The following is a 25,748-nucleotide window of genomic DNA, read 5'->3' as shown; positions in this document are numbered from 1 at the left end:
GTAGAATTGAAGCAAAATTACATTAAAATGATGATCATTGGGCAATCCAAAGATAATAATAAAGATGTACTTGCCATATTTTGGTGCTGCAGGGGTTAAGCATATACAGATCCATATTCTCTTTGAGAATAGCTGAAGTACTCTGGAATATACATATTTAAATCAGTCAGAACCACCACCAGTTCTCACAGGAAATTATTTACAATAATCATAAACAGAACATAATTACAAAGTTGTCAGACCTTGGCCTCGCTGTTGGCAGAAAGGATCTTGGCACCACACTCCACAGAGGCGTAATTATTCTTAAATTTGCTCTGCACTTTCTTCACAGGATGAGGGCTGCTACTAGTCGAGGTGTGAAGAGACTGACCTGCAGAGAGAGGATTCAAGTATATATATTTTTTAAATCTGTGTTTTGAAGTAACTAAAGATAACATATTTTATACATAAAAAGTACTAACTCTTCTCCTTCTCGACCTCCATAACCTGTTTCTTCCACTCGTCAAAGGTTGGGATGTCTTCTTTGGTGGGCACAGAGGGATCCGTTTCCCTGGCAATACTGGCATCTCCAGCCTAAAACACACCAACATGGAATTTAGTCAGAACTGATAACACAAATATGATTATGATTACTTTATTAACAACAAGTAGTTAACTTGACATAATTTTGCCATTTTATAGAGCTTTAGAATGATGTGAAATATTGACCTTCTGTTCTGTGGGGGTTTGTGATGAGTTGGCCTCCAGGTGATGTTCTGAGAGCCCAGTGTCACCCTCCTGCTGCTGCTCCTCTGGGCCTGGAGCAGGCGGCACCTCAGACTTAGTCCCAGATGTTTGCTCATGTTCGTCGTCTAGTCCAGCTTCATCCACACTATGTACAGAAAAAGAGACTATTTAGTTATAGTGCAATGTTAAAAACAGATAAAAATGAAATTAAGTTATGAAGACAAATTAAAAATGATTAACAAAGCTGGTGGATGCAATCTGACCGTAGCTGCTGCTTGGATTTACCTTTCATTTACCTGTGTGTTTTGATTGGCCTTTCTTGAAGTTAGATACTCACCTGGGCACAGGGCTGCCAAAAGGGAGGTTTTCACAGGTTGCCAGTTCAGGGGCATTGACCCTGCACTGTGAGTCAGAGAGCTCTGCAAAGACAAAGCTGTCTACTGGGAGATCATCTCCTTCACTGGCAACCCGCTCTGCACTGAGGGAAAGAAAGGACATGGCATTTACCACACCTCTGTACACAGAGAAAGGCAGAGAGAGGTCGGGCGAGGGAGCGAGGGAGAGATAAGGTAGGAATGAAAGCAAGAGGGAGAAAACAAGATGGAGAAAGAGAGAGACAGCTGGGAAATAGATAGAAGGAAATAGCTAGAAGGAAATAGGTAGGGTAGAGGTGTCCATTCAAGGCAAAGCTGAATGTGTCCATTAATGTTGATTGACATTTCCAGAAATTGTCCACTTCTTCAGGTAATTAAAGTTGAAAGTCCTTAGGCAATCTTCCAGAAGTTCAACTTGTTCATCGTTTCCGGGTTTTGAGGTTTACATGGTATTCCGATTACTCCGATATAATGTTGCAGGGCAAGTCACCAGTTCCAGGAAATAGGTATGAATTTTGGCCATTGATGCAGTGATGCATTGATACAGTGGTAAAACAAAAATTCACAATATGTTCCAAATAATGGAAAAATGATACCAACAAAAAGTTAAAACAACAAACTGTAACATAATGTAACAAAAGACAATGTAAAGGAAAAAAACAAAATGAATTTCATTTATGGTGCAGTGTTGGAATGGAAGTGGCTTTAACCACAGGCGTGAAAAACTGAATCTATTACATTACAAATTGAATAACATTTTCTCTATTGGTTAAAGCCAACCTCCACAGCCGCCATGCACCTATAGTTGGATTGTGTGGGCTTACCTGGTGGGTGGAGGCGGGGTGCCGGTCTCTGAGGTAGGCGTGTTTTCAGCTTCATGTGGGGGTGTGCTCTGAGCTGAGGGAGGGCTGGGGGGGTCTGTGACCTCACTATCACTGGGGATCTCGGCTGCTGGAGCTTCTGAGGGCACGTGGACTGAAGCCAGGACTTGATCAGGGGAGGGGGACACTAGCACCTCCTGGGGCTCGTCCCGGGACACGGGAAGTGGAGCTACATCATTCTGTAGGTCTGGGAGGGGCTCTGGCTCAGCAGTGACGGGTTGAAGGTCCAACTCTGGTTCAGGCCCAATCTCCTCTGCCTCTGCATCTATAGTATTCACATTCTGGAGAAGAACCCACACCAAAAATTAAATGCAAGTATACTGCAGCCATAGTTGTTTTGTTATAAATATAGTGTGTATGCACAAGAACACTACACTCCTTAATGGATATGTCATGTCAGAATCTTGAAGTCTAAAATAATTAAGACTTTGACTGGAAAGCAGAAAACCAGTTGCCTACAACTATTTTATACATGGCATGCCCCTTTGTAAAATATGCAACTGTATCAAAACCTTACATTTTATCTTGAATGTTTTTTAATTAAAAGTCATGCACCAGAGATCCAAATAAGACAATGATAAAAACAAAACTAGAAGAATAAATAAATACATCAGTAAGTCAAATAATGATTGTTTGTATTCTTTAGCAAAGATCTCTCACCTGGTCTGGGGTTTCACTGTGTGCTATTGGTTCCTCTAGTGTTGCTCTCTCCGTCTCCAGTCCAACTTTGTATGATGTGTGTATTGTCCTTTCCTCCTCCACCTATACAAACACAGAAAATGGTACACGTACGATACATTATAATGGAATCATACTGAAACACACATGTCACACACTGTCAAATATCCTTTTATATGAAAATAATGAGTCTAAAGTTTCACATGAGTTTGTGAGAGTCTTTTGTTTGTGGACAAAGAGCGTGTTATACACTGGTGACAGATTGCCAGGCCTGTTGAACTGCCTGGGCAGGCCTGTTTGTTGCACAAAGATTTTCCTTCTTTAGATGCCTGCACAGAAATCTCATTCATTTATCCCTCACGTTGACACAAACCTCCAGATTTCAAACTCATTCAGAAAAATACAAACAGATAGTTCAACCAAAGCCAGTTTAGAGTCTTGTTTTTTTAACAGTTTGTAGAAGCACCAGACTTCCCTGCTCTGTGGCTGAACAATGCCAGGTATTAAGCAGATTACTTCCATTACTTCCTACAGTGACATGGAAGCAAAATGAAAATGACTAATCCAGACTGGCTTTAAGGGAATTATCCAAACAATATTTCTATTAAGTTGCCTGACTTTGAGTAAATATAATGAAATTAGAATGCAGTCAACATGGTTAAAATTAATTTCCCACCAGGCAGCGTACAACAAAGTGCATTCACGATGGGTAACCTTGGTATTCATACAGACTTGCCACAGTCTATTCTGGCATACTAGTAAAGAGCTGCTATATTTTACAGGACTGTAAATGAAGCCTCAGAGTCCATCCCACTGGAAGATGAGGGCAAATAAACATCAGATTTTAAAGACAAAGTAATAGCAGTATTTTCCCCACTGCAGTGCCCAACTGGAGCCTGTTTGAATGCACTTCAAACTGTATATCAGCAGGTCTCTATAATTCATAATATGTACTTGCACATTCATGACATGTACAGTTCACGCTTATCTTACTAAGGATAGCAATAACAGCAATTAGCAAACAATCAGTATATTCATTTTAGTGACTGATTATAAATAAACATGAACCTCCCACAAAACGTCACTGACCATTCGTTTTACTGCTTTACACGTGCTCCCATCTGTACATGCCTCTCCATGACAGAGGTTAGCAGGTCAAAAGTGCTCAACCTATTACTCACCACTGTCCTGTGGCCTAATACAGTTCTGCTAACTCGCATGTTTTAGCACGTCTAATAATACTCACCAGGATGAAAGAGCAAAAACCTATATGCAAAGTTTAATATGGTGGGATTTCCATAGAACCTTATCTAGTTAATAAGAACAATGGCATGTATGTGTTGCATTTAACAGTTTATTAAAATTGCAAAGGGCAAAGGAGAATTCTTGTAAATAATGTTGAAAGTATTATGACTGCAGTAGTTTTATAATTTGGAATAAAGATAAACCATTACAACACCTTTACTTCACAATATTGAACTAATATTCTATTGTACATTCATTAAGATCTATTTAAATACATTTTATCCAATATAAGAGGTTAAAATAAGGTGACTAGACACATACTGTAATAAAAATGTGTTTTAGAATCTCTATAGTCCAGTTTACGATTACACTAATCAAAATACCATTATTTCAGTTGTCTACAAGTCATAATTATTCTGATTAATCATTGCAGCCCTAATGTTCACTAAGAGCTGTTATATTCTTAATTATTCATGAAAAACAAACAACAAACTACAGTATAGTATTATTTATTTAAGTTGGCAGTGCTTGTACACACCTTCTGTTGTGTGAGGTCCTGCTCGTGCTCCTTCTCGTCCGGGTCGGTGTGCCCAGCAGACTGACCCGGGCCAGACAGGCTCTGCTCCGAACAATACACATGATGACTGGGGTTCCTGCAACACAAAACCAAGACAAGATCAGGCTCATTGTCAAAAAAAGAGGCCACGGGTCTAAATTTAGTCTACACGGATGAATGAGTAGTTGCGTAATAAATGAAAATAAAACAAAGAAATGGCCTATATGCATTTGATGGTGTGATAAAAGGCCAGTGATGCAAAGACGCATAGATACAGCTAACTATGCATTCAGCTGCTGTAAAGTAGAGTCCCTCAGGGGGTAATGGCACACAGTTTTAAAGACTGCTAAAAGGTCCAGTTTCATTTGGATACACAATATAAAATACAGCATGTAGTCCTTCAGAATTATATATTAGCCACAGATAACACATTCAAGGCAACAGGGCTTTTGATAACACTTACATTGAAATGCAAGGCAAGAAACAGTTTTGGCTCTAGTATTTGAAAACAAGGAAATTCAGCCAATTCAACCCACAATTTGTTCAAAGACAGCTGGGCCAATGGCAACAGCAAGAGGCAGGGCGTCTAAATACATCTGAATAATTTATGTGGTTCTTAAAATTGTACTGTAGCGCTGAATAATACATGGCACAATGAGAAACGGTTAAGCCTTGACCAGATAACGTAAGGTAGTCTAAGTGATAATGGTGTTTAATGGAGGCAGAAACACCAGATACTGAAGAGATAAAAAGTAACCTAGAACATTCTATCAGTTCAGTGAATATGAGAAATAGCAAGTGGAAAGTAATGACAAAGAACAGCAACTGCAGACTTGAATAAACATTACTGAAATTGACTCAAGGGAAAGTGTAATTGGATATAGCTCAAAAATATAGTTTAAACACTGTAGTGACACGTTTGATATGTAACTCAGCAATAATAAAATAATGAACTGATAATTGTATTTACTAATTGAACAAAAAAAAACTGTTTATTATATATAATATATTATTATTACATTATTATTATATTCTATTATTAATTATACCATAATTATATCACTGGCAGACTTATTTATTATTATTATTATTATTATTATTATTTATTTATTTTATCATGAAGTCTACCATGGAAGTGAATCACATTACTGTCTGATTAACTTTTGCAACCACATCTCATGAAATTACTGAGAAATTTTATATTGATATTGGATCTAACCAAGGAGGATTAACCAGATTTCCAGGATATTGATTCAGCATTAGTCCAAAACACTGACGTGATGAGAGTGTTTACTGGAGAGTTTGGCCCAAAATGTCTCATAGTGTTAACACAAGGTGGTTCCACAGTAACCTGCATTAATTAATAGTTTTATACACTCATCACATATGGATTGGGTACATTTATTTGTGGCTTGGTTGGGGTATGGGCAGAGAGTCAGGGTGCATTCACCCTGTCCTTATCCTAGTTGGATTGGTGCCTCTCTAATTGTATTACACAAATTTTATATTGCATCGTTAAAAACATAAGTCCAGGTGGACTTTTTTCAACAGTTCACAAAGCCCCTTTCACTCAGTGTCCCTCTAGGGCAGGACCATCGAGGCCAACACTGCACGGTAGATTAAAGAGTGTAGTAAGTGTTTCCTTAAGGCAACACAAGCAAGGACACGAGGAGCTCACACAGACCCTGACAGGAAAACCCTGTATACAAGATGAGGACAGCACATCCCACCTCGAGTGTCCTTTAGGTGCAAAGTCTCCTCAGCGATGGGTGTCATGAGATTGTGAAACCGAAGGGGTTCTATGGCCGAACACATGGAGAGACGTGTTAGCGCTCTGTCAGAGGAAGAGCAACGCACACATACTCATCATCACACAGTACCACCATCTGTGCACGTCACACATCTATCAATCAAGGTGGCTGTACACCGTCCATGCACACATCAACTGAGCTGACAATAACTATGACAATACCAAATATCTGAGAGGGAGCACAAAAGTGTAGAAACATCTGATTGAAATATGGCTAACTGTATTGCTTTAGTAAAGGCAAAGAGTGGAGTAATACCATTAAACATGCTTGCCTTTTTCTACGCTAACTACAATCCAATAAAAAATATAAGCAGAAGTTATATCTGCAGATATATTGTTGTGCCTGGCTGCATTTTCACTTCCCTGTACTGTTGATATTGGATATGCATAATATTTATATGAGATATTAAATACATTCAATTTCATATAATAATGGTTACATATGTTTACTTGAATTGCAAAAGTGTTTAAGATATTTGCCTATAAAAGTGAACTGTGTTGTTTCAGATTCCCACTGCTGACACTGATACCATGTAGACTTATGGTGTTAACACACTGTGATGTATGCTTCTCAAAAACACTTACAGAGGGAGGGGTGACAAAGGCAGAGAAGGACATCCAAGGCCCAAATGCGTTTGAGGGTGCGGCGTATAGGACTTCTGCTAAACTTAGATCCATAGCTTCAGAGTACGTACGTAGTGGTTCTTATGTCTTATGTGTCAACCTTGACCATTCCAACAGGGCAAGAGGAGGTGGTCTTGGTCATAAATCACTCAGCACTGATAGACCGGACAAAGTTACATAATGTGGTGTGGAAGAAACAAATCATAAAGTCCACAAAGAGAGTCTATTTGAGTGTTGATTAATAGTATTTTAGATATTCAAAGTAAGATATGTGAGAAGCAGTTACCACAGCAATACTTGATACATTTGTGCTAAGTATAGGTCCAGCACAGAACACTATGCCAAATTATTAACAAGGTCAAGGTATAGGATACATAGATTAAACCCGAGAAGAATTTTAACCCATTTAAGCAGTGTGGAAAAATGCAAATGTAGTTTACTTCCACACAGAGGCTAACATAAATATATGTTAAATACAACAAACCTCTGAGGTTCAGAGCAAAACTGAAATACAAAAAACACTACAAGGAAAACTAAGTTAGAAAATTGTAATATAAGTTAAGTTACTCCAAATGAAAAAACATGGCGCTACTCCGAGTGGTATTGATTGATTGACTCTACTTTTTCTTTCTTGTGTTGAAGTAGTAGTTCCATCAAAGCACTAAAGTTATTTGACAGAGGATTACAATAAAAAGTTTATTGATTAAATGCCTTCAATGACATTACTAAAATCTAAGGAGTAGAATTCCAATAGCTCTCTATGTTGCAACTGGGTGAAGTCAGGAACATGAGGAAATTCTGAAGGGAAAAAAATGCCTTTAAGAGGGAGAGCCAATCTGAGAGGAGCAGCAGAGGGGTGTGTTCTGACCCACATTTTAGACTCGAATCATGACACAACTAAAAAGGGATACACTGTGACCTGCAAACGGAGTAAGAATAAGAAATTAATCTAATGTATAGATAAGATACAGGTATTACATGTTTCAAAGCCAAGTTATTGCATAAAACTAAGTGAAATTGCGTCAACATGTAAATCTACATTCATCTCTCAGTTTCATGTTCCTGTATCAAAGCATTTTAAAGCTGTGCATGCATTTTTTTTTTCTTTTCATTTTTGTGTCAAGCTCAGTTTCACGTCAAGAGCTTTGCCACTTCTAACAGTGAATGCATGGTCAGCTTAAAGATGACCAAATGCAAGATGTTAAAAGAAATGTGGTCTAGGAGTCAGTTATAAACTATACCTCCATGCTTTGACCATTTTTTTGTTTTTATAAGTCATAAACATGAAAAAAAAGTAGCTTCAACAATAGTATAGTATGGAGGTCACATGTGAATGAAAAAAGCAAACCTGCCAAAGGAAAAATGTGAAATGTGAAACAAATGAAGAAAACTCCTGATGTGAGATTTACCAGTAGTTTTGTCCTGTTTTATTAACAAAAACAGACAACATGGCATTCAGTGTAGTGTAGAGACTGGCACCAGGATAGCTAACAAAATACGCAGAGAAATCTTAGACCAACAGTGGTTCTCAGAGAGAATCAGAAGACAATGGGCTGCCAGTGCTCTGCCCAGACACCAAAGCCCTGGTACGTCCTGTTGGCTTTGCTCTGTTCAGGATCACTGGACAGCACATAAACCAGACCCAACCAACTGTATTATTATCACTGGAATATAAAAACATCATCTATACAAGACTGCAGTTTTGGGTAGAGGTGGAATATACACACTACTTTGCAACCATTTGAGATGCTGGTCCACCCCATGACAGAGCATAGCTGTACTTGGCCTAAATGCCTGCTGAGCTTGTTAGTGTTTGTTATCCACAGGCCCTCACACGTGGGGAACTTTAAAGGGCTTAATCATCTTAAACTGTGCTACTGTGTCAAGAATGATCAGGGGAAAGTAGAACAAGAGTGAAAGTTGTTATATTAAAAGGTGTAATTAAGTGTGTCCTCTGCATCTGGCCTGCCCTTCAATGCCACTGGGTCAGGACCAGCAACTTTCATTTTTTTATTCCTGACCTTAGATAGTCAGAATTACTGCTTCCCTTCCCTATTTGAATCACACCATTAATGAATTATTTGCCTGAAACCCATGAGTTGCAGTAAGGATAAGATAAGCTTTGCAATATAAAAACACACTTGTTTTTACTTGTATTAAGCAAATACGAATGATGTGGCATTCTTTCTGTTTACTTAACCAAAGCAGCAAACAAGCAGTGACATCTACCTATTGACTTTTATGGAAGTGTTAAGTGCAGATAACACTGTCTATCTAGACTGCTTCCTGCATATTGAGCAATCAAATGTGTTTGATCTCAATGTAAATGCTATGAAAATGTATTTATTACACAAGAAGCAATCACATGTGATGTAAGGGTGTCATTAGCATTCTCAGTGTAAAATTCAGGAGTGAAAGTAAAAGTTCTGGACATAACTAAGTTTTAAGGGTCTATAAACCAAGTCGCATGGAGTTTATTATTCAAGTCTGTATAAAACTAAAAAGGAAAACGTTTTTTGGGCCATGGGGTTCAAATGCTCATGTGATGTTTTTTTTTTTGCCAAGATGACATTACTGTGATGTGAAACGTGTGGTGTGTGATTCAATTCAAATTAATATTGTGGGGACACATGCAACCTACTGATGTGGACACTATTTAAATCTGTAGTCATGCTTAGAGAAAACCTGTAAATAAGCATATGCTAAACTGCTGAGACTGTGAAAATGTGAATAAAGGAGTAATATAGTTTTCATGTAAGTCTGAGCGTGCAGACAGAACAGCAGGAGGTGAGGAGTTCCACGTGGCCCGAGCAGAGTCTGGGCCAGGGAGATGTGCCAGGACTCGTCTGTGAAAGTAGGCCACTGCATCTGCCTCACAAACACTGAGAACACTGTGGGCCTATGAGCAGCGGCATGGGTGTTAGTAAAAGAAAAGACATCCCAAATTATGAAAACGCTAGGCTAATTAGCACTTCACAAGTATGACAGATTTAAGGACTAGACAAATCCACTTTCATTATAGGGTGTTTATAGTTTGAGGAACATCTCAGGATGTTTGTGGATCATACAAATGCAGAAAATGCTGACTTGAATCTTTGAGGATGACAACTGATTAACTCAACTAGATAATCATTTAACATGTGGGAATGAAAATGGCAATTACTAAGCTATTCACATGCCAGCAAGAAAATACACTGGTGAGTGACACAACAAAGACTAAATCACCAACTACTAAATGTGACTCATCAACTGCTTATTGATACTTTGCAGTGTCATTATCCCAGGGGTGTTCTGCCTGTATGTCTATGACAGAATGTTGAGCAGTTACCATGGTGATATACTGCACACATTATCAAACACCAATGTCAAAGAGTTTGTAGATCACCTGAAAACTAAAAAAAAAATATATTAAAAAAATAAATAAAAAAAACCTCCAAAATAGATTTAAAGAGGGAGTATTGTACTTCTATGAAATCTTAAATGCTAAGACAAAACATTTTGATCACAAAGTTACCTTTTATTGTTTTGAAAATGCTATATTTGAGAAAAACTACATGTGAAGTTTTACAAGTTTGAATTTCCCCACCCTTTGCTCCAAGTCACTCCACTTTCATAGCACTATCACAACACAGTCAGCTTGCACACCACAAATGAAACTACTGCATATCGCATCAGGTTTGTGAAGTTGTTGTGTACAGCTTTGTGTCATGCGTTTGTATATTCATGGAGAATTGTCGTGTGGGAGCATTGGTGAAGTGGGCATGTGGGCTGAGCATTGCACAGAATCTCACAGCTATCTGTGAGGATTTGAACAGGGCCCGGGACACTCATGGAGGACATCTAAATATGACATCTAAAACCTCCTTTGGCATATTTTAGATGAGGGAGATGAATGCGGAAAGCTCATGGTAGAAAGCACAAAATATTTTTTTCCATAATATCCCCTCTGTAAACATTTAAACAACACATTTTAGGGCACTGATACAAGCATTGAGAACCCTGTTTGATTTTCAACAAAAAGGTGCGCATGACTACTGGGAAAACTAAAACAAACTATTAGCTAATGCTAGTTAGCTTGAGTTAGCTTGTGTTAAAATAAGGCTCAGATTAACATCTCACTTGAGTAGCAGAGATTCAGACAGAGAAGTGCCTACAGTTAGCATCACACCTCCAGAGAATGTTGATAACATCAGCTGCAAAGTATCAATAGCTAATGTGGTTCAAACCCAGAAGTCTAGATGCTTTCATACCACAACATGACAAAGGTAAATGAGATCCATTTTAGAGATAAACCGATAAATTGGTTGGCCAATATAAACTGGACCAATATTTGAACTTTAGTGTATCAGTGATCGGCCTTAAATCTCCAGCACAGGCTGCTACTTCTTTTGTGTGACCTGCTACATAAAAATACTTCTTTTCTTTATTTGAACACTTAAGTGCAAAGACATAACTGCAAAGACTATACAGCTCTCCTAAAGATTTGAGAAGAAAAAAGGGCTGTGGTGAGTTGAGTAAATTTAAATGACAGAAGTTGGGGAAAAAAAATATGGTATTGGCACCGGCCATGAAAAAGATCCCTATCGGTTGATCTTTACTACATTTTAGTGCGGTTACTAAGGATGGGCATTCGATGAAATTTTCTTAATCGATCGTCGGAAGAATTAACGATCGATTATCGAATAATCATTAACGTTTTTATATTAAAATGATCATCATTATTATTACTATCTGTACTACTAATCTGCATAAATAAATTCAACTTTACGACATATAAACCGTAACGACTCTAGAGCCACATCAATCCGTTTGACATTATAATGTGTTTAATTCAGTTTTGCGCAACTCTCACAGAAACGAAACATTAAAACCGCATCGCTAATTTGCATAAACTCAGCGAAGATAAAACTACAGCTCTTTCTGTTGGATTAAAAGACATGATTCAGTGGAATACAGGTTAGTGTAACCATATTTGCGTTTGTCAAAACCAGGACACCGTACGGGGGGAGGGAGGTGGAGACTCGTCATCGACATTGCGCGACTCTCACCTGGTAAAGCTTTTTCCCACTGGACACCGAAGCATATGTGCTGCTTTGTTCACTGTGCACATGGACTCACACTTGTCCCTAACGCAACGGAAAGTGTGGAATTTCTTGTACAAATCATCGTTAAATATGCATTTATGCTTCGGTACGCTGCAGACTGACCGACTGTTTGTGTCTCGCTCCTTCTGATGCAGAGAGACACATATACGGAACCCCTGTTTGGTCACGCTACGCACAGCAACCTACATTCGATTTGTCGATTAAAATTACCGTAATCGATGAAATTCTTAATGATCAATTATCGATTAATCGATTAATCATGCCCACCACTAGCGGTTACTATTTCTTTCTGATCTTCAACCTGTGTTGAAACAGCCGTGAGAAATGTCGCCACATATCTAACTGAAATGCTGTCCTTTGTTCTGCTCTTTCTGTTACTCCTAATCTTTTGGACCAGTGCATCCTCAGGGCAGAACTCATTGAGTCTACAAACCCATAAACAAACGTGCACAAACACATAATATCATCAACAGATTCAGAAGTCACCACACCAACGCATGTTTACCAAGACGAAACTGTTAATAACTCTTTGAGAAGTTGCCCCCAAGCATGACTATGTTGCTTGTTATGTCGTTTTGAAGAGTTCCTGATGCAAGTCATTTGTCAAACACCGCTCCCTCCCCCTCAAGGCTTGATAGGCATCTCAAAGAAGTTCAACATGGTGACTCTTGTATGCCTTCACTTCTTATGTAAACTAGGTGAAAAACTAAACTAAAACCAGTTATCCATGTCATGGGGACGTGCATTTCTTACTTCAGGAAACATATTACTGAAATACTGAAACAGGCGGTATCAGTTCTATGCTTTACTGCATTAAACTCCTTTCTGAAAAAGGTTCAAAAAGGGGGGGGGGGGGGGGGACACATTAGTAAAAATAATATGTAGAATGGGGTGAGGGAGGTATGACTTATATTTAGGTAAATTTTCATACCAATTGCAAGAGTTGCTTATATACAATATATCTGTACTGGGGTAAAACTAATGTAGCTCAACTACGTGTACAGCCACTGTACAAAATACGACACCATAACACAGCATTGTTGAAATACTATCAGGTGTTGGGATACTGATTTGCATTAATGTTGTTTGGATTGTGTCTAATCAGTAATCAATAGGACACTACACATTATTGTCCCAAATTCAACTAAGATGACAAAAATACAGGCTATGCACATCCTGGAAAAGTGCATCCTGGTTCTTCTGAAAAAGAATAATTAAATCTGCATAAAATGTCAGTGTAAACATTACACACCAACTCTAAATATTTAAAGACACTATATTTAAACACACTATTTGTTCACTTGAGGATGTATCGGTTAGGGCATGAAGCCTTGTGACGTATGTGTAAGTCCTCTCTGTACACAGCAGGTCTTCTCTCAGATACCACTGAAGGAACACAGCCTCTCTTTGAAAACAGGTCCCTCTCCAAAAACTGAGTCACCAACAAACACTGCTGTGCCTGTGGAGAAACCAACATGATTCAAAGATAACAACAATCTAGACTTCAAAGCGTTCATTTATTAAATAATTGGCTTGGCACAATATCCATCTACTCCAACCGTTACCACCAAACACACCAATCTTTATTGTGAAGCATCTATCTCATTTCAGTAAATTAAAGGGTAAATAATACAGGGACAATACAATGATACACTCCTCCTGAGCTCTGGCTAAACTTTGCTTCCAAAATGTCTATTGCTATAGTTTGGTCGTACTGACAACAGCAATAAAACAGTTTCAAGTTTCAATTATAATAATTATTATTAAGGTCAGTATGTAGGCTCTGGTCCGGCCTAAGCACGATGAATGTCTCTCCCCACTCTTCATCCACATTTGTTGTATCCACAATTAAGCTTATAGGCCAAAAACTCAATTTTGATACTAAGAAAAGGCTGAAAAAAAAATATTTTTTTCAATTACTATGTAGTTTCACACATAGATAAAGGATATGTGTTAACTGTTAATTGAACAGTAATAAAATTTGAGATTCAGTCATTTCTAATCATCAAGAGGGCTGGGTATCATTAAGAAGTTGCTGATACGATACTTGCCTCAATACATGGGTTACATATCTCGATATTCGATTCGATACAATATTTCAAAGCGATTCAATATGGTTCAATAAAAAATAAAGGCTAAATCATGGCTGTGATACTAAAAGTCTTTGTTAAACCACTTCTTGTGCATAGTTAATATGAATAACACCCATTTTACTCATCAACACAGTGAAAATGTCAAATGTGTTACATAAAAGAGTTTCCTCCCTCTAAACAAACAATACTGTAGAGCTGTAACAAAATAATTTAGTAAAATATATCAAAAAATATATATTGATGCAGCAGCCCATGATATTGATACCGCCATCACATTAAACAATACAATATATCAATATTTTGATATTTTTGCACACCTCTAATCATCAGTGATTCAAAATGATCATTGTTCCTTTAAATTTTGATAAACACCTGCTCAAACCAGTATCTAATCAATACATGTTTTATAGATAGTCTATTGTCAAAAATCTATATTCTAATAACAAGCTAATAAACCCCACAAGTAGTGCCTGTGTAGAGTACTACCAACCAGAGTCAGACAGGGATCAAGCTGGCTTTGGGTAAATGACATCATAAACAGCAGCCAGGACAATGGGGCAGATAAAGGGGGTGAAGGATGCAGCCATCTTGATATAATGTCATTTGATTAGGGATTAGCTGCTGTTCTGTTGCCCTGATCTAGGTATAGTGGGAGTCCATGCTACAATACACGTGCACTCCTCATTGGTCGAACGCGTCAGCAACATAAAAAAAAAAAAAAAAAACTCATCACAGTCGGCTCTTCAGGACACGGTGTTCCCATGTGCTGCAAGGCGGTAAAACATTTACATTTACTATAGGCGCTCCAGTGTAAACAGTGATCTGCCCCAACCAGCAAGCTAATGCTAAAGACAATCTGAGATGAAAAAGAGCTGGAATTTTGTCACATAAAAATGAATATATTATAAAAATACTAGTTATAAAATCCAAATGTGTCATTCTTTTACTTTTATGTAGAACATTATATCTGTTAAAGAGTGTAGTTTGTAATGTCATTAGAGTGGTTTATGGCTAATATGTCTAATAAGCAAGTCTATGTAGCAACAGTACACAATGTTCTTTAGGATGTCTGTATCAGCTATCAACAAGCTCCTGTACATTGCCCGGGCGCATACATTTAAAAACATGAACGGCTGTCCTTTTACTAATAAGTTAAAAGTTATATTACAAAGAGAAAGCAGGGGGATTTATATAGCCTGTAGACCAGTTATTCACATAAAGCAAGAACCAAGAGTAAGACTGAGAGTGTCTGCAAAAGCTGGAGCAGAGCAGCAGAGGGGGAGGGGAGCACCATTTTCAGGAAAGCAAAATAGTGCCTTTCTGTGCAGCCTGAGCAACACAAGCTACTTTTGGATCAGCTAACATTTGCCATTACTCCAGAAAGTCCAGTCCAGTAAATAGGAAGGAGGACTGTCATTTTGTAATTTAGTCAATTAATCAGTTGATGGTGCCAAAGTCAACCCTGTTTTTATTAGACAACAAATTATTTTATTAGAATTATTAAAAGAATTATGCACAAAGGTGGAAAGAAGAACGAATGGACTGTTTACTAGTTTTAGTTAAATCAGTCTTTTTACTTACAAAGATGTGGAAAGTTCTTTAATTTTTGAGAGTATAATGCCGCACCCCCTTTTTAGTCGATTATTTGATGGACAAGGCAATACTTGGAATCACTTGAAAGCTAAAATTGAATAACAAAAGTAAAAAAAAACAACTGATATCAACCGACACAGGTCCACACCTAAATTAATAACGCCAATGACAATCACCTGTCATCACAGTTCCTTAGGCGATCTGGACACCATTCAACTGTCATACACTTTCACAGGAAAGCATTGTAAGGGCTGCCCAAGCTTAAGTCATCACTATCAGTTAAAACATGTAAAATCAAAGAGGAACCAGATCTGAATCAATCCTTACACATGGCAACGCTCAGGAATTTAAATCATGTTAAACAGCTGTAGGCAGAGTTCAAGTTGGGATATAACTGCTTCATATGAGAGGGTGGACTCAATATCAGTTATATTTCATTCATTTAATTGTCTTTGGTCTCCATCTGTGTGACTTTATTGAAAAGAACAGCATATTAAACTGTTATCCAAGCAGAAAGACAACACAGTGACTAGGTGAGATATCAGAGTTTGTTTAGCATTTTGTCCGTGTGCAGTGGGTAGAAATTTTTTTTTTTTGGTCAATTCTCAGTTCACGGAAAACTCAAGACTAAAGATGCATTGATTCTGAACCTGCTGATACCAGATATGAACCGATACTCGTTCAGAGACTGAACACAGCATTTATTTAAACTGCTCAAAAACAAAAAAAGTGATGCCCCTCAGAAGATCAAACTGCAGGATCAGATGATGGAAGTCATGTTTGGTCAATCGATCAGAGAAAATGGAATGAATGAATTGAACATTTTTTTTCTAGTAAGAGTTCATTTTTTTGTATCCTTTTTACCAGATTAATGTAAAGTCAAGATGTAATGAGTTAATTTACTGAATGACTGCTCACATTTTTACAAGGTCAAAAAATCATCTTTATTCAGACAGTGTGTGTGAAGATGTGTGTAAGTAAACAAATTTGAAAAACATAGCTGAGACCAGACCACTGTTTAAAAACCATTCCAGTTCAGAATACTTTTCTACTGTACTGGACATGACCACGTGTGCTCCCACACGTACGACCTTTATACTGGGTTGTGCTGTAGGCACGTCAATGTAAAAGTAAATATAAAGAAGGTAAAGACATCTGTAAATCATTCATCCATTTCTATAGCCACTTATCAATGCACAGAAGGGACACGATGGAACCCACGACAGCTGGCACTGGGTGAGAGGTGGGTGCACCTATACAGTATGTGTTCACCCCAAGGTGCACCGTGGAGAGTGCACCAGCTCAGCGCACAGCTAATGCATGGAAAAACAACCAGTGACGCAGGTCTGATCAAAAAGCAAGACAGCACATAAGGAGCATTCAGCAGTCCTGATGGAAAACTTAAGAACCAGAATGAATAAATGTTTTAGATGTTAATATGAGTAATATGGACACTATGTAATATGGACACTGTTGTTTTGAAGATATATAAAACTAGAATATGAGAGTATTGTCTATAAGAAAGCTATCTGAAGCTGAAAAAAAAAAGAAAAAGTCTTTCACAGAGGAGTCATTTCACATTTGTGTGATCATGAACCTCAGCCAGGGCATTTATAGGCAAATGTTATCACACTTCTGATAGACTGCAAAAACATTTGTCAATATCACATATCCCAACTTAGTAGTTATGTAATCTCTTATCACATTTAGTTTTGGTTTTATCTTCGGTGTGGTTAGGAGATTGAGAATTTTGTGCCCATTTTCCAAGAGGGATGACTTAGGAAATCAAGATTCCTGCACACCAGCTACACAGCACAACTCTTCCACTGAAGGGGGGGCATGACGCAAACAGAATCTGGTAATGACAAGCAAAATCAAAATGATATGAATATTTCTAAAATGGCAATAATATGAGCCCACACATAAGCAATTGCAATGGACATGATGTTTAAACTTGAAAATTTAACAGATGTCATTAAAGAGGCGGTAAGTGGATGAATAAAATATACAATCTTGTTAGGACAGCCACTGTACTACCAAGAAGCCTGAACAAACTCTTGTCACATTAGTAAAACTGATATTAGCTGGGTCTAGAGCTGTCAACATCTTTAAATGCTGGGTACAGGTGCCAAAGAGAGTGCCCGGGATAGTTACAAGCAGAGTGTTAATAAGGCCAGTGAAAACTGATGCGTACAAGGAAACAACAAGGAGGATGTTCTTATGTAACTCAAGTCCAACATAAAGGGAACTTTTACGACATGGGCTGGACACATAGTTCTTTAAGAGCATGTGCCCCCCTTGGACCCTATAGTAACTAGTATATTAGCAGAATGTAAAGGATAACTGTTTGACAGCTAGCCTAATGATTTGCAATACAGTCCAATGACGAAATTACCTTGAACTTGTCCGAACAAAGCAGAAAGCAATGTTCCCAAAAGAAAACAACTCCTTACACAAAGACCAAAAATACCACAGCAGCCTAAAGCGGGTCTATTCACGTCATCATCCTTTAATTAAATAAAGATGAATGAGAGGTGAAAATATCTGACTCAGCGGGCAGCAGTGGGTAGCTCAAAGTAACCTGCATACGAACAAACATATCACTGGGCTAATGCTGTCTGAAGACGGTTTGCAAGATAATGGATTTTAATACAAAAGCTCTGGTAGGTCCATGGGCAACATAAATCTTATGCTAATCGTGTGGTATAATAATACTAAGCTTGAGTATCAAACTAATAGGACAAGAAACAAAAACATGAGGACACAGCGCAGGACATTTCCTGTAAAGGTTGGTTAAGTTCTTCTGAAGATCCCATGTAATACTCAAACTTTTCAGGTCAAAAGATATTGCAAAATATCTTCCATGTGAGAAGCTTTTTTTGAAAGCTTTGGATGAAAATGTTCTACCAAAACAAAAAAATAGTAGTTAAGCTCTTATAGACTTGCTAAACGTATTGTCAAAAGTATTGAAAATCAGATACTGGAACTAGTATAGAAACTAGATACACATTTGACCAGCTATCGATGCTAAAAAAGTCAAATTCACAGAGTGGAAATGAACCTTTCCTGAAAATCTTCTTGATCTTGAGCTGTATCAGAACAAGTATAAGACCACATAGACTAGTATACGCCCATGGACTACTACGGAGCCTGCCTCGACAACTGAGCAATCACACAGATATGGCACTATGATAATATAAAAGAAAGTACTATTATTTAATGTTGAAAATCACATTCTATTGTCTAAAGTAAGAGTGTATTATCATCATGGTATAGGAATCAGTATTGAGTATCAAGTCTATTCCACAAGTCTATATCAAAATTGAGTTTGAAATTTTAATATCTTGATGGCATTAATTTCTTGTGGCATTTAGTTTTGGCTTTATCTTCTTCAAAACAGCTTGTGAGGTTGAAGTTAGGAATATTGTGCAGGCTTGCCAAAGTCCCACAAAGGACTGAGAGGCTGCCAATCTAACATCGGCCCCTCCAACTATCCCCAATCATTCATGCACACACTTTGATACTAGGCTTTAGAGGTGTCTTGCCTAAAGACACAATGACAGAACTTGGACTGAGCGGGAATCGATTCTCCATCTTTCGGGTTAGGGGTCTACTCTAACCACTGAGCTACTGTCGCCCCAACATGTAGACCTGTCACTATAATTACTAAATCAACTCAATATTTATTTTGTGTACGTTTTTGCTACAATAGTAGGAAGAATTTTACCATTTTTATGTAGTAGAGTATCATTTAAGCTGTAGAGCACCAACTTCTAAGGCTAATTATCAGTTTATTCTATTATTTATTTGTTGCAGCTCAGGACTTTTAATTATGTATTTAAAATGCTTACTGGGATTACAGTTTACTTTTATTGTGTAAGTTGCATAAAGTAGTTTCAATATTATCGTTTACTGGGATACTCCTCTCTAGCAATATATTGTACTTCAAAATGTTATTCAGGCTCCTCAAGTGAAGTGGTAGCATAACACCAACAGGATCTGGTAATGAATCTGGTAATGACAAGCAAAACTATTAAATTAATAAAGATAATTTAAATATTACCCAGATGACAATAGCATGTCCCTGCATGTAAGCAAAACCAACTGCAACATGATTAATAAACTGAAATGTATGGTATAACACTGCTTAAAATTGTTCTCATCTCATATCAATTGCCACTGGGACATTGAAGAGTTGGCACAAGGTAGTGAGAATGGGTTTGCATTTGTAACAAACTCAGCAGTGCGTGTTCCCGCATGGTCATTACGTCGTTTGTGAAAAAGTGAAAAGGTGCGCCAAGGTTTTAAATGCCACAAACACAGTAATCCCCTTTGCAGCCGTTACCATGGAGCAAAGGCCACTTCACCTACACAGTGGTTTAAAATGCAAAAATACAGAGCTCCTACAACGTTAGAAGCCATTTTAAATATTGATGAATGCTTCAGATAACACTTAACAAGATAAAAGATAAGAAGAAAACATTACAAAACCAAATATTACTACAAAGATAAGAAAAGTACCACAATTATTACAAATTTGCACACTTGAACATCTCTAAATGAAAGCAATGCAAGTCAATAATACCTTGTTGATTAAAAGTGTATTTAAAAATCATTTTATATTTTAGAAAAGACAAAGTGAAAAGCTGCAGTCCACAACAGCAATATTGGTTGCAAATTTTTAATTAGAACATCTCTCTCTCTCTCTCTTTCTTCATAAAATGTTTTGTGTCCCCAACACAGGATTACTCATAAATTAAGTAAACGGACCACTAAAAAGCTCAGCTTGTGTGTGTATGTGCAGTCAATACTCTGATATTGGCAATTGCATTTTATTTTCTACCACACACCCACTCTTATGTGTTTAGCTGCCTGCTACATAACAGCTGGTTATCTTATTCAATTATTGACCATCCAATGGGTGGGTTCTTTTACCCATTCATGTTTTCACAGTACGAGAAATCAATACATCCGACTTATGACGTACCTTTAACGAAACTAACAACTCAACACAAGTATTATCCATTATGGATGTGAAAAAAATGTTAGCTCTAGCATGCTACTCATTGGTGAATATTGATTAGGGGATGAACGTGTATACATTGGTGTGATCTGAAAACGCAATTAAAACTTCTCTTTACTGCTACAACGGGCGTGACAGATCACGAGTAATCATGCGAAAATGAAAACCATAAAGGAGATGCCAGTCTTACCAGCACAGGAGAGCTACAATGAGGCACACCAGCACAACACGCAGCCTCTTCATTATCTTCCCGCGGGGACCAACATCCTCGCTCTTTGGGTGTTTTTCTTGTTTTCACCCCGTCACAAATCACCAGTACAGTATTTTAGTTAGCTTAGCTGTGAATCAGTTACAAATACGGGTGATTCTTCTTTTTGTGGCTAAAACACACACTTAAACGTTCCCGTGTTCATTGTACGGGTCAGCTGTGCGCTTCTTCCTGCTGCGTTGGTGCTTCTGCTGTTCACGGGCGACTCGCTTCTGTAAAGTTCAACCCCCGCTCACATCTGACCAATCAGATAAGAGTTTTTAGATGACTTAGCCAATTGGAGGAGACTTCACCTTCGGGGCTTCGACAAACTCCCGCCCCCTGATGTCAGAGATGAGTTGGTCGCGGTCGAGCGAGACGCGTCAGCCTTTTGTGATAAGTAAATCCATAAAAAAATGCAATACTTAGAGATGGTTGCGAAATTGTATGTACGTTGGAAAAATGCTTTGTCGAAGTATACAATTTAAAGCCCAATCGAGTGGAGTACTCATGAGAAAAGTGAGAGAATCTATGAATGACAAGAACACTGTGTACCTTTTGCCAGGGACACTAAAAACTAAAATTATATTCCCTTTATATAGTAAACAAATTATAGATGATTTGTTTAAATACTTAAATATGGCTCGCTCTTATATTATTGTAGTGTCAATAACAATCAGTAATAATATTTTTATTATCTACTTTTGTATCCAAGTATGAAGTTTTATCTGTAAAAAGATTTTTCTCATATATAGTAAAAGGAAGCCTTCTTCGGCTTACCTTTTCTGTGTCTATTTACTTCTCATGGTAATAACGTGGATCTATTAAAATAACGTGCAATAACCACAATAACCTGAACTACATCTCCCATGATGCATTTAGAAAAAGGTGCTTTTAAACTGCCTGCCCATTAACAATGAACTTATATTTAATTCATTGCAATAACCTCAGTAATATTATTAACATTTTACTTAATAAATACAACTATTTAATCGCAGCAAGCTTTTCTTATTATCACTAATTTTAGACAGGCGGGGTCCCATCTGTCGGTCGTCACTGTAGTAGTTCAATGTGAGAACATTTTAGGATCCAGAAGTTTGTCCAGTTTTGAGATCTGTGTATTTTGTTGGTTCGCTTTTGAATTATTTTAGGACTTTTATGCACTTTTGTTCATAAAGACCTACAATGGAGATAACAAGGGGGGTCTTTCACGTTTTACTCGTACTGTTGGCGTTAGTCTTGGAGAAGTTTGCGGTGTTTGCTGCTTTCTCGCAGTCAATGGACAGTGATTTCACGTTCACTCTTCCTCCTGGTCGAAAAGAGTGTTTCTTCCAGACCATGAAAAAAGATGCCTCGCTGGAGATTGAATACCAGGTGATCAATAGCTCCTCCTTCACATAATTGAAGGTTGATAAACTTCAACATTTTAAGGGTTCAAATTCAGTTCAAATAGTGTGCTATCTTTACGTCGACATTGGCAACTCTACCTGAAATCTAAACTGCGGTCTGATATAATCACAGGAATATTAACTTCTGGTTGTAATATTAGAACTGAAGCTGAAGTGCATGTCAATAGGGAACCAGTTAGGTGAGTTATATTGTGGAGAATAATGAATGCCTCTTGTATCTCTTCAACTCACTTACACTTTTTTTTGGTCAAGAAATAACAATAATAATAATAGAAAGATACGCTATCATACTAGACTGTATATAGAATAGACTGTCTATACAGTATATGTTTAAGATGTAACATGTACTGTGATAAAGACTAGAAGATATATTAATAACAACAAAATACAGGATTGACTACACCAACTTGTTTCCCCACTTCTCTCAGGTACTGGATGGGGCAGGTCTGGATGTGGATTTCTACATTGCTTCACCTACAGGTCATGTGTTGTTCAATGATTACCGCAAATCGGATGGAGTACACACGTAAGTGAGGCTGATGCTAGGTGTGCCTTGTTGTATGTTTTTACATTAAGATCATCCTGTTATATGATGTTTCACTAGAGTTGAGACAGAGGATGGAGACTACATGTTCTGCTTTGACAACACATTCAGCTCAGTGTCTGAGAAGGTCATCTTCTTTGAGCTGATCCTTGACAACATGGACGCAGATGAAGACCCAGATGACTGGAAGGAGTACGTTCATGGGACAGACATGCTTGACATGAAGCTAGAGGACATCATGGTGAGATTTGCTTTTGTAGATTTATGTTTGTAAAAGCATGTTTATTTCAACAAATTACCCATTTTATATTCAACATAAAGGTTTAAAGATGCATGGTTATATCAGTATAAAGCTCTGTGATATATTGATTTCCGTGAAACATAATATTATGCACTTAATGCATAATCATGTGACGTATGGCACTTTTATCTGCAGTCTCTGGGGGTAGGAGCTAGAGCTAGGCAATATGACAAAAATGTAATCACAATTTTTTCCCTGATTGATTGATTCAGTTGTATTAATTTTAAATAATTTCATGATAACAATACAGAGTGGATAATTACAATTTGACAATAGTCACATTTCTTCCTTCCTTCTTTGCTCTAAATCACAGAGGATTGGCGGTCGGCCCCTTGATTTAAAAAGTCTAGTTGATCATTGTCAATTCGAAATTACTGAATCTCGATTTCAACTAAAATACAGCTGAAAATGCACAATTTAAGTTGGTTAATGAGCTGATATCTTTTATTATGGATCACAGACTACTGTATCAGACAGCATGGTAGTCGTATCATTACATATTTCCAATACCACATTGTCAAGTGTGTCCTATAAATAAACACTATATTGTATTGTATTGTGACACAATTGTTGTTATGTTATCAAGTCCTCTTTTGTTTCCTCTATGGTGGTCTGAGCTACCCTTTCACAAATGGCCTTATTTTGGGTCAGAGGTCCATTTGGCAAGCTGCCTTAAATTCAGGAAATGCAGTCCCCAGCTGTGAAGGATGTTGTTCTTATTTTGTACACAAGCAATAGTATTCATAACATAAAACAAGGGCTGCTGAGCAATTAGAAACAACATTGAATAATTTCAAAATAGTATTTTATCATCTTGGGGCTGTTAAATATATGTCTACAGACTACTTTTGGTGTTAACCGCTAGTCAGAAGTCTGTCTTGTTCATGTTCATGAAATACATTTTGAAAGCCATACTTTTTTATTTTTTATAAGGAAAAAAATGATTATTTATAGCTTGTTTCATTCATATCCTTACTTTTCCATTCCAGGACACAATCAACAATGTGAAGGCTCGGCTGTCCAAAAGTGTTCATATTCAGACTGTGCTGAGAGCATTTGAGGCTCGGGACAGGAACCTTCAGGAAAGTAATTTTGATAGAGTGAATTTTTGGTCTATAACCAATCTCATTGTAATGGTAATTGTATCGGCGGTTCAAGTGTACCTTGTGCGCTCACTCTTTGAAGATAAAAGAAAAATTCGCACATAACATTTTCTTATTAGATTTCAAAAACATAGTTTGCTTCTAATATATTTATCTTGTCAAGGTTGAAAAAAAATGCACAAATAAATTTCACATTTCCCCCAAATTACTTGGCTTACTGAAGAAAATGATTAGGGACTGCAATTTGTATTGGCATTTTTGATATATTTCCATACAATTGGTAAAGGTGACAAGAAGTCTGTTATATTATTTTCAATTAATTAACTGCTGGCCAAATATTTCTATAGCAGAGTTGGTCTATGCCAGTGTGCTGTCTGGTTCTCAAATATTTTTAATATAAATGTTTTATATTTTATGAAGATGCCTTCAGGGTTGCATTTGGAGTAGCTTCATGTCCATTAGGACCATAGTATTCATGAAGTGAAAACAGTGTCCTATTTTGAGCCATTTTGCCACCTGCAGCAGCCTAAGGACCATGAACATAAATGAAAATAAATGGAAACATCACAGAATCATGTAATGGCGATTGCTCGAAATTTCTTGGCTAAACTTGAGTGGACTTTGCTGCTGAGAACTCTCATGGTTGCTGACAAGGGTCTGGTTACAAGCACCTACTATGTGAAGATGTCTGCCATACTCTCTGGTGACAACATGCTATTTCTATCGTATGGAAACCTGGAAGGTCATTACCACTGTTATATATGTGCACTGTTCAGTTTAATTATATGCACAGGCCATTCATTGCCTTGTCTGATTTTATTTTTAAATTTAAGTGGGTTTTTATTGTGCCATTATCAAACTAAATGGTCTTTGCACTGCCTACAATGCCATCGAACAACATCAAGTTTGTCTTTGAATATAAACTTGGGTATACTCCTTGCAGTAAACAACACCTTTTAATTCACAGAAGTTGTTTTGGGTTTTTTGACACTTTGAAATATCAGACTACAATTTCTTGGTGTCATAGTTACTGTTTTTTATTGACGTTTACTGGGTATCCGGTTTGATCCTCCAGGTGGAGGGATTCTTACTGTCATCCTTCTGAGCATTTTCTCTGTTAAAATGACATAATGAGTTTGTGCATGTACTATTTAAAGGCTTTGATTTCTAAAACAATTACCCAGTGGTTCTGTCATTGGTAAAGTATATTTGCTTATGCCTGTTTAATCAAGAACCTCATTTATTGTTTTCATAAAACCCTATGCAGGGCTTTTACAGATTTTCTGTTACTTTTATGTACATGTCTTTTATGAGGTCACGCTATTCACGAAGGAGAAAGACTGACCACATATTTATTCTGTTCATGTTCAGTTAACAGTAAAGTGTGTAAATTAAATGATTTTAAGAAATAATTTTTCCTCTGTGTGTTTTTGAAT

The 25,748-nt window shown here is 37.4% G+C and overlaps 2 protein-coding genes across 4 annotated transcripts in view; one reads left to right on the top strand and one right to left on the bottom strand.

The window, feature by feature from the left end:
- The window catches only part of suco (SUN domain containing ossification factor), a 31,741-nt gene extending 10,588 nt beyond the window's left edge, over positions 1 to 21,153 (bottom strand). For 2 of the 3 annotated variants that reach the window (XM_055164507.1, XM_055164508.1), the window contains exons 1-9: positions 20,899 to 21,153; positions 4,443 to 4,557; positions 2,642 to 2,743; positions 1,925 to 2,262; positions 1,064 to 1,204; positions 709 to 871; positions 462 to 573; positions 243 to 370; positions 75 to 142 (exon numbers count right to left, since the gene is read on the bottom strand). In XM_055164507.1, coding sequence (XP_055020482.1) covers positions 75 to 142; positions 243 to 370; positions 462 to 573; positions 709 to 871; positions 1,064 to 1,204; positions 1,925 to 2,262; positions 2,642 to 2,743; positions 4,443 to 4,557; positions 20,899 to 20,951 — 1,220 coding nt within the window. In that variant the 5' untranslated portion in view covers positions 20,952 to 21,153. The remainder of the gene's footprint in view (positions 1 to 74; positions 143 to 242; positions 371 to 461; positions 574 to 708; positions 872 to 1,063; positions 1,205 to 1,924; positions 2,263 to 2,641; positions 2,744 to 4,442; positions 4,558 to 20,898) is intronic. The other variant, XM_055164509.1, reaches the window with a different exon arrangement.
- An 841-nt stretch (positions 21,154 to 21,994) lies between these two features.
- Positions 21,995 to 25,724, top strand: tmed5 (transmembrane p24 trafficking protein 5). Its single transcript, XM_020918890.2, has 4 exons — positions 21,995 to 22,329; positions 22,793 to 22,890; positions 22,969 to 23,149; positions 24,199 to 25,724. The coding sequence occupies exons 1-4, from the start codon at positions 22,141 to 22,143 to the stop codon at positions 24,415 to 24,417; spliced, it is 687 nt and encodes a 228-aa protein (XP_020774549.1). The 5' UTR covers positions 21,995 to 22,140; the 3' UTR covers positions 24,418 to 25,724.
- Positions 25,725 to 25,748: the final 24 nt, after the last annotated feature.

This window comes from Boleophthalmus pectinirostris, unplaced genomic scaffold (assembly GCF_026225935.1).
Source record: "Boleophthalmus pectinirostris isolate CB_2022bp ecotype Guang Dong unplaced genomic scaffold, ASM2622593v1 HiC_scaffold_7, whole genome shotgun sequence".
Taxonomy (NCBI): Eukaryota; Metazoa; Chordata; class Actinopteri; order Gobiiformes; family Gobiidae; genus Boleophthalmus; species Boleophthalmus pectinirostris.
Note: the sequence above shows the minus strand (reverse complement) of the source record. Positions and strands in the feature narration are given on the sequence as shown.

Excerpts from the sequence above, each read along its gene's own strand:
- tmed5 (XM_020918890.2), top strand. The coding sequence starts at position 22,141 with ATGGAGATAACAAGGGGGGTCTTTCACGTTTTACTCGTACTGTTGGCG. Across the intron at positions 22,891-22,968 it reads AAATCGGATGGAGTACACAC|AGTTGAGACAGAGGATGGAG; the intron begins GTAAGTGAGGCT and ends ATGTTTCACTAG. Across the intron at positions 23,150-24,198 it reads TGAAGCTAGAGGACATCATG|GACACAATCAACAATGTGAA; the intron begins GTGAGATTTGCT and ends TTTCCATTCCAG.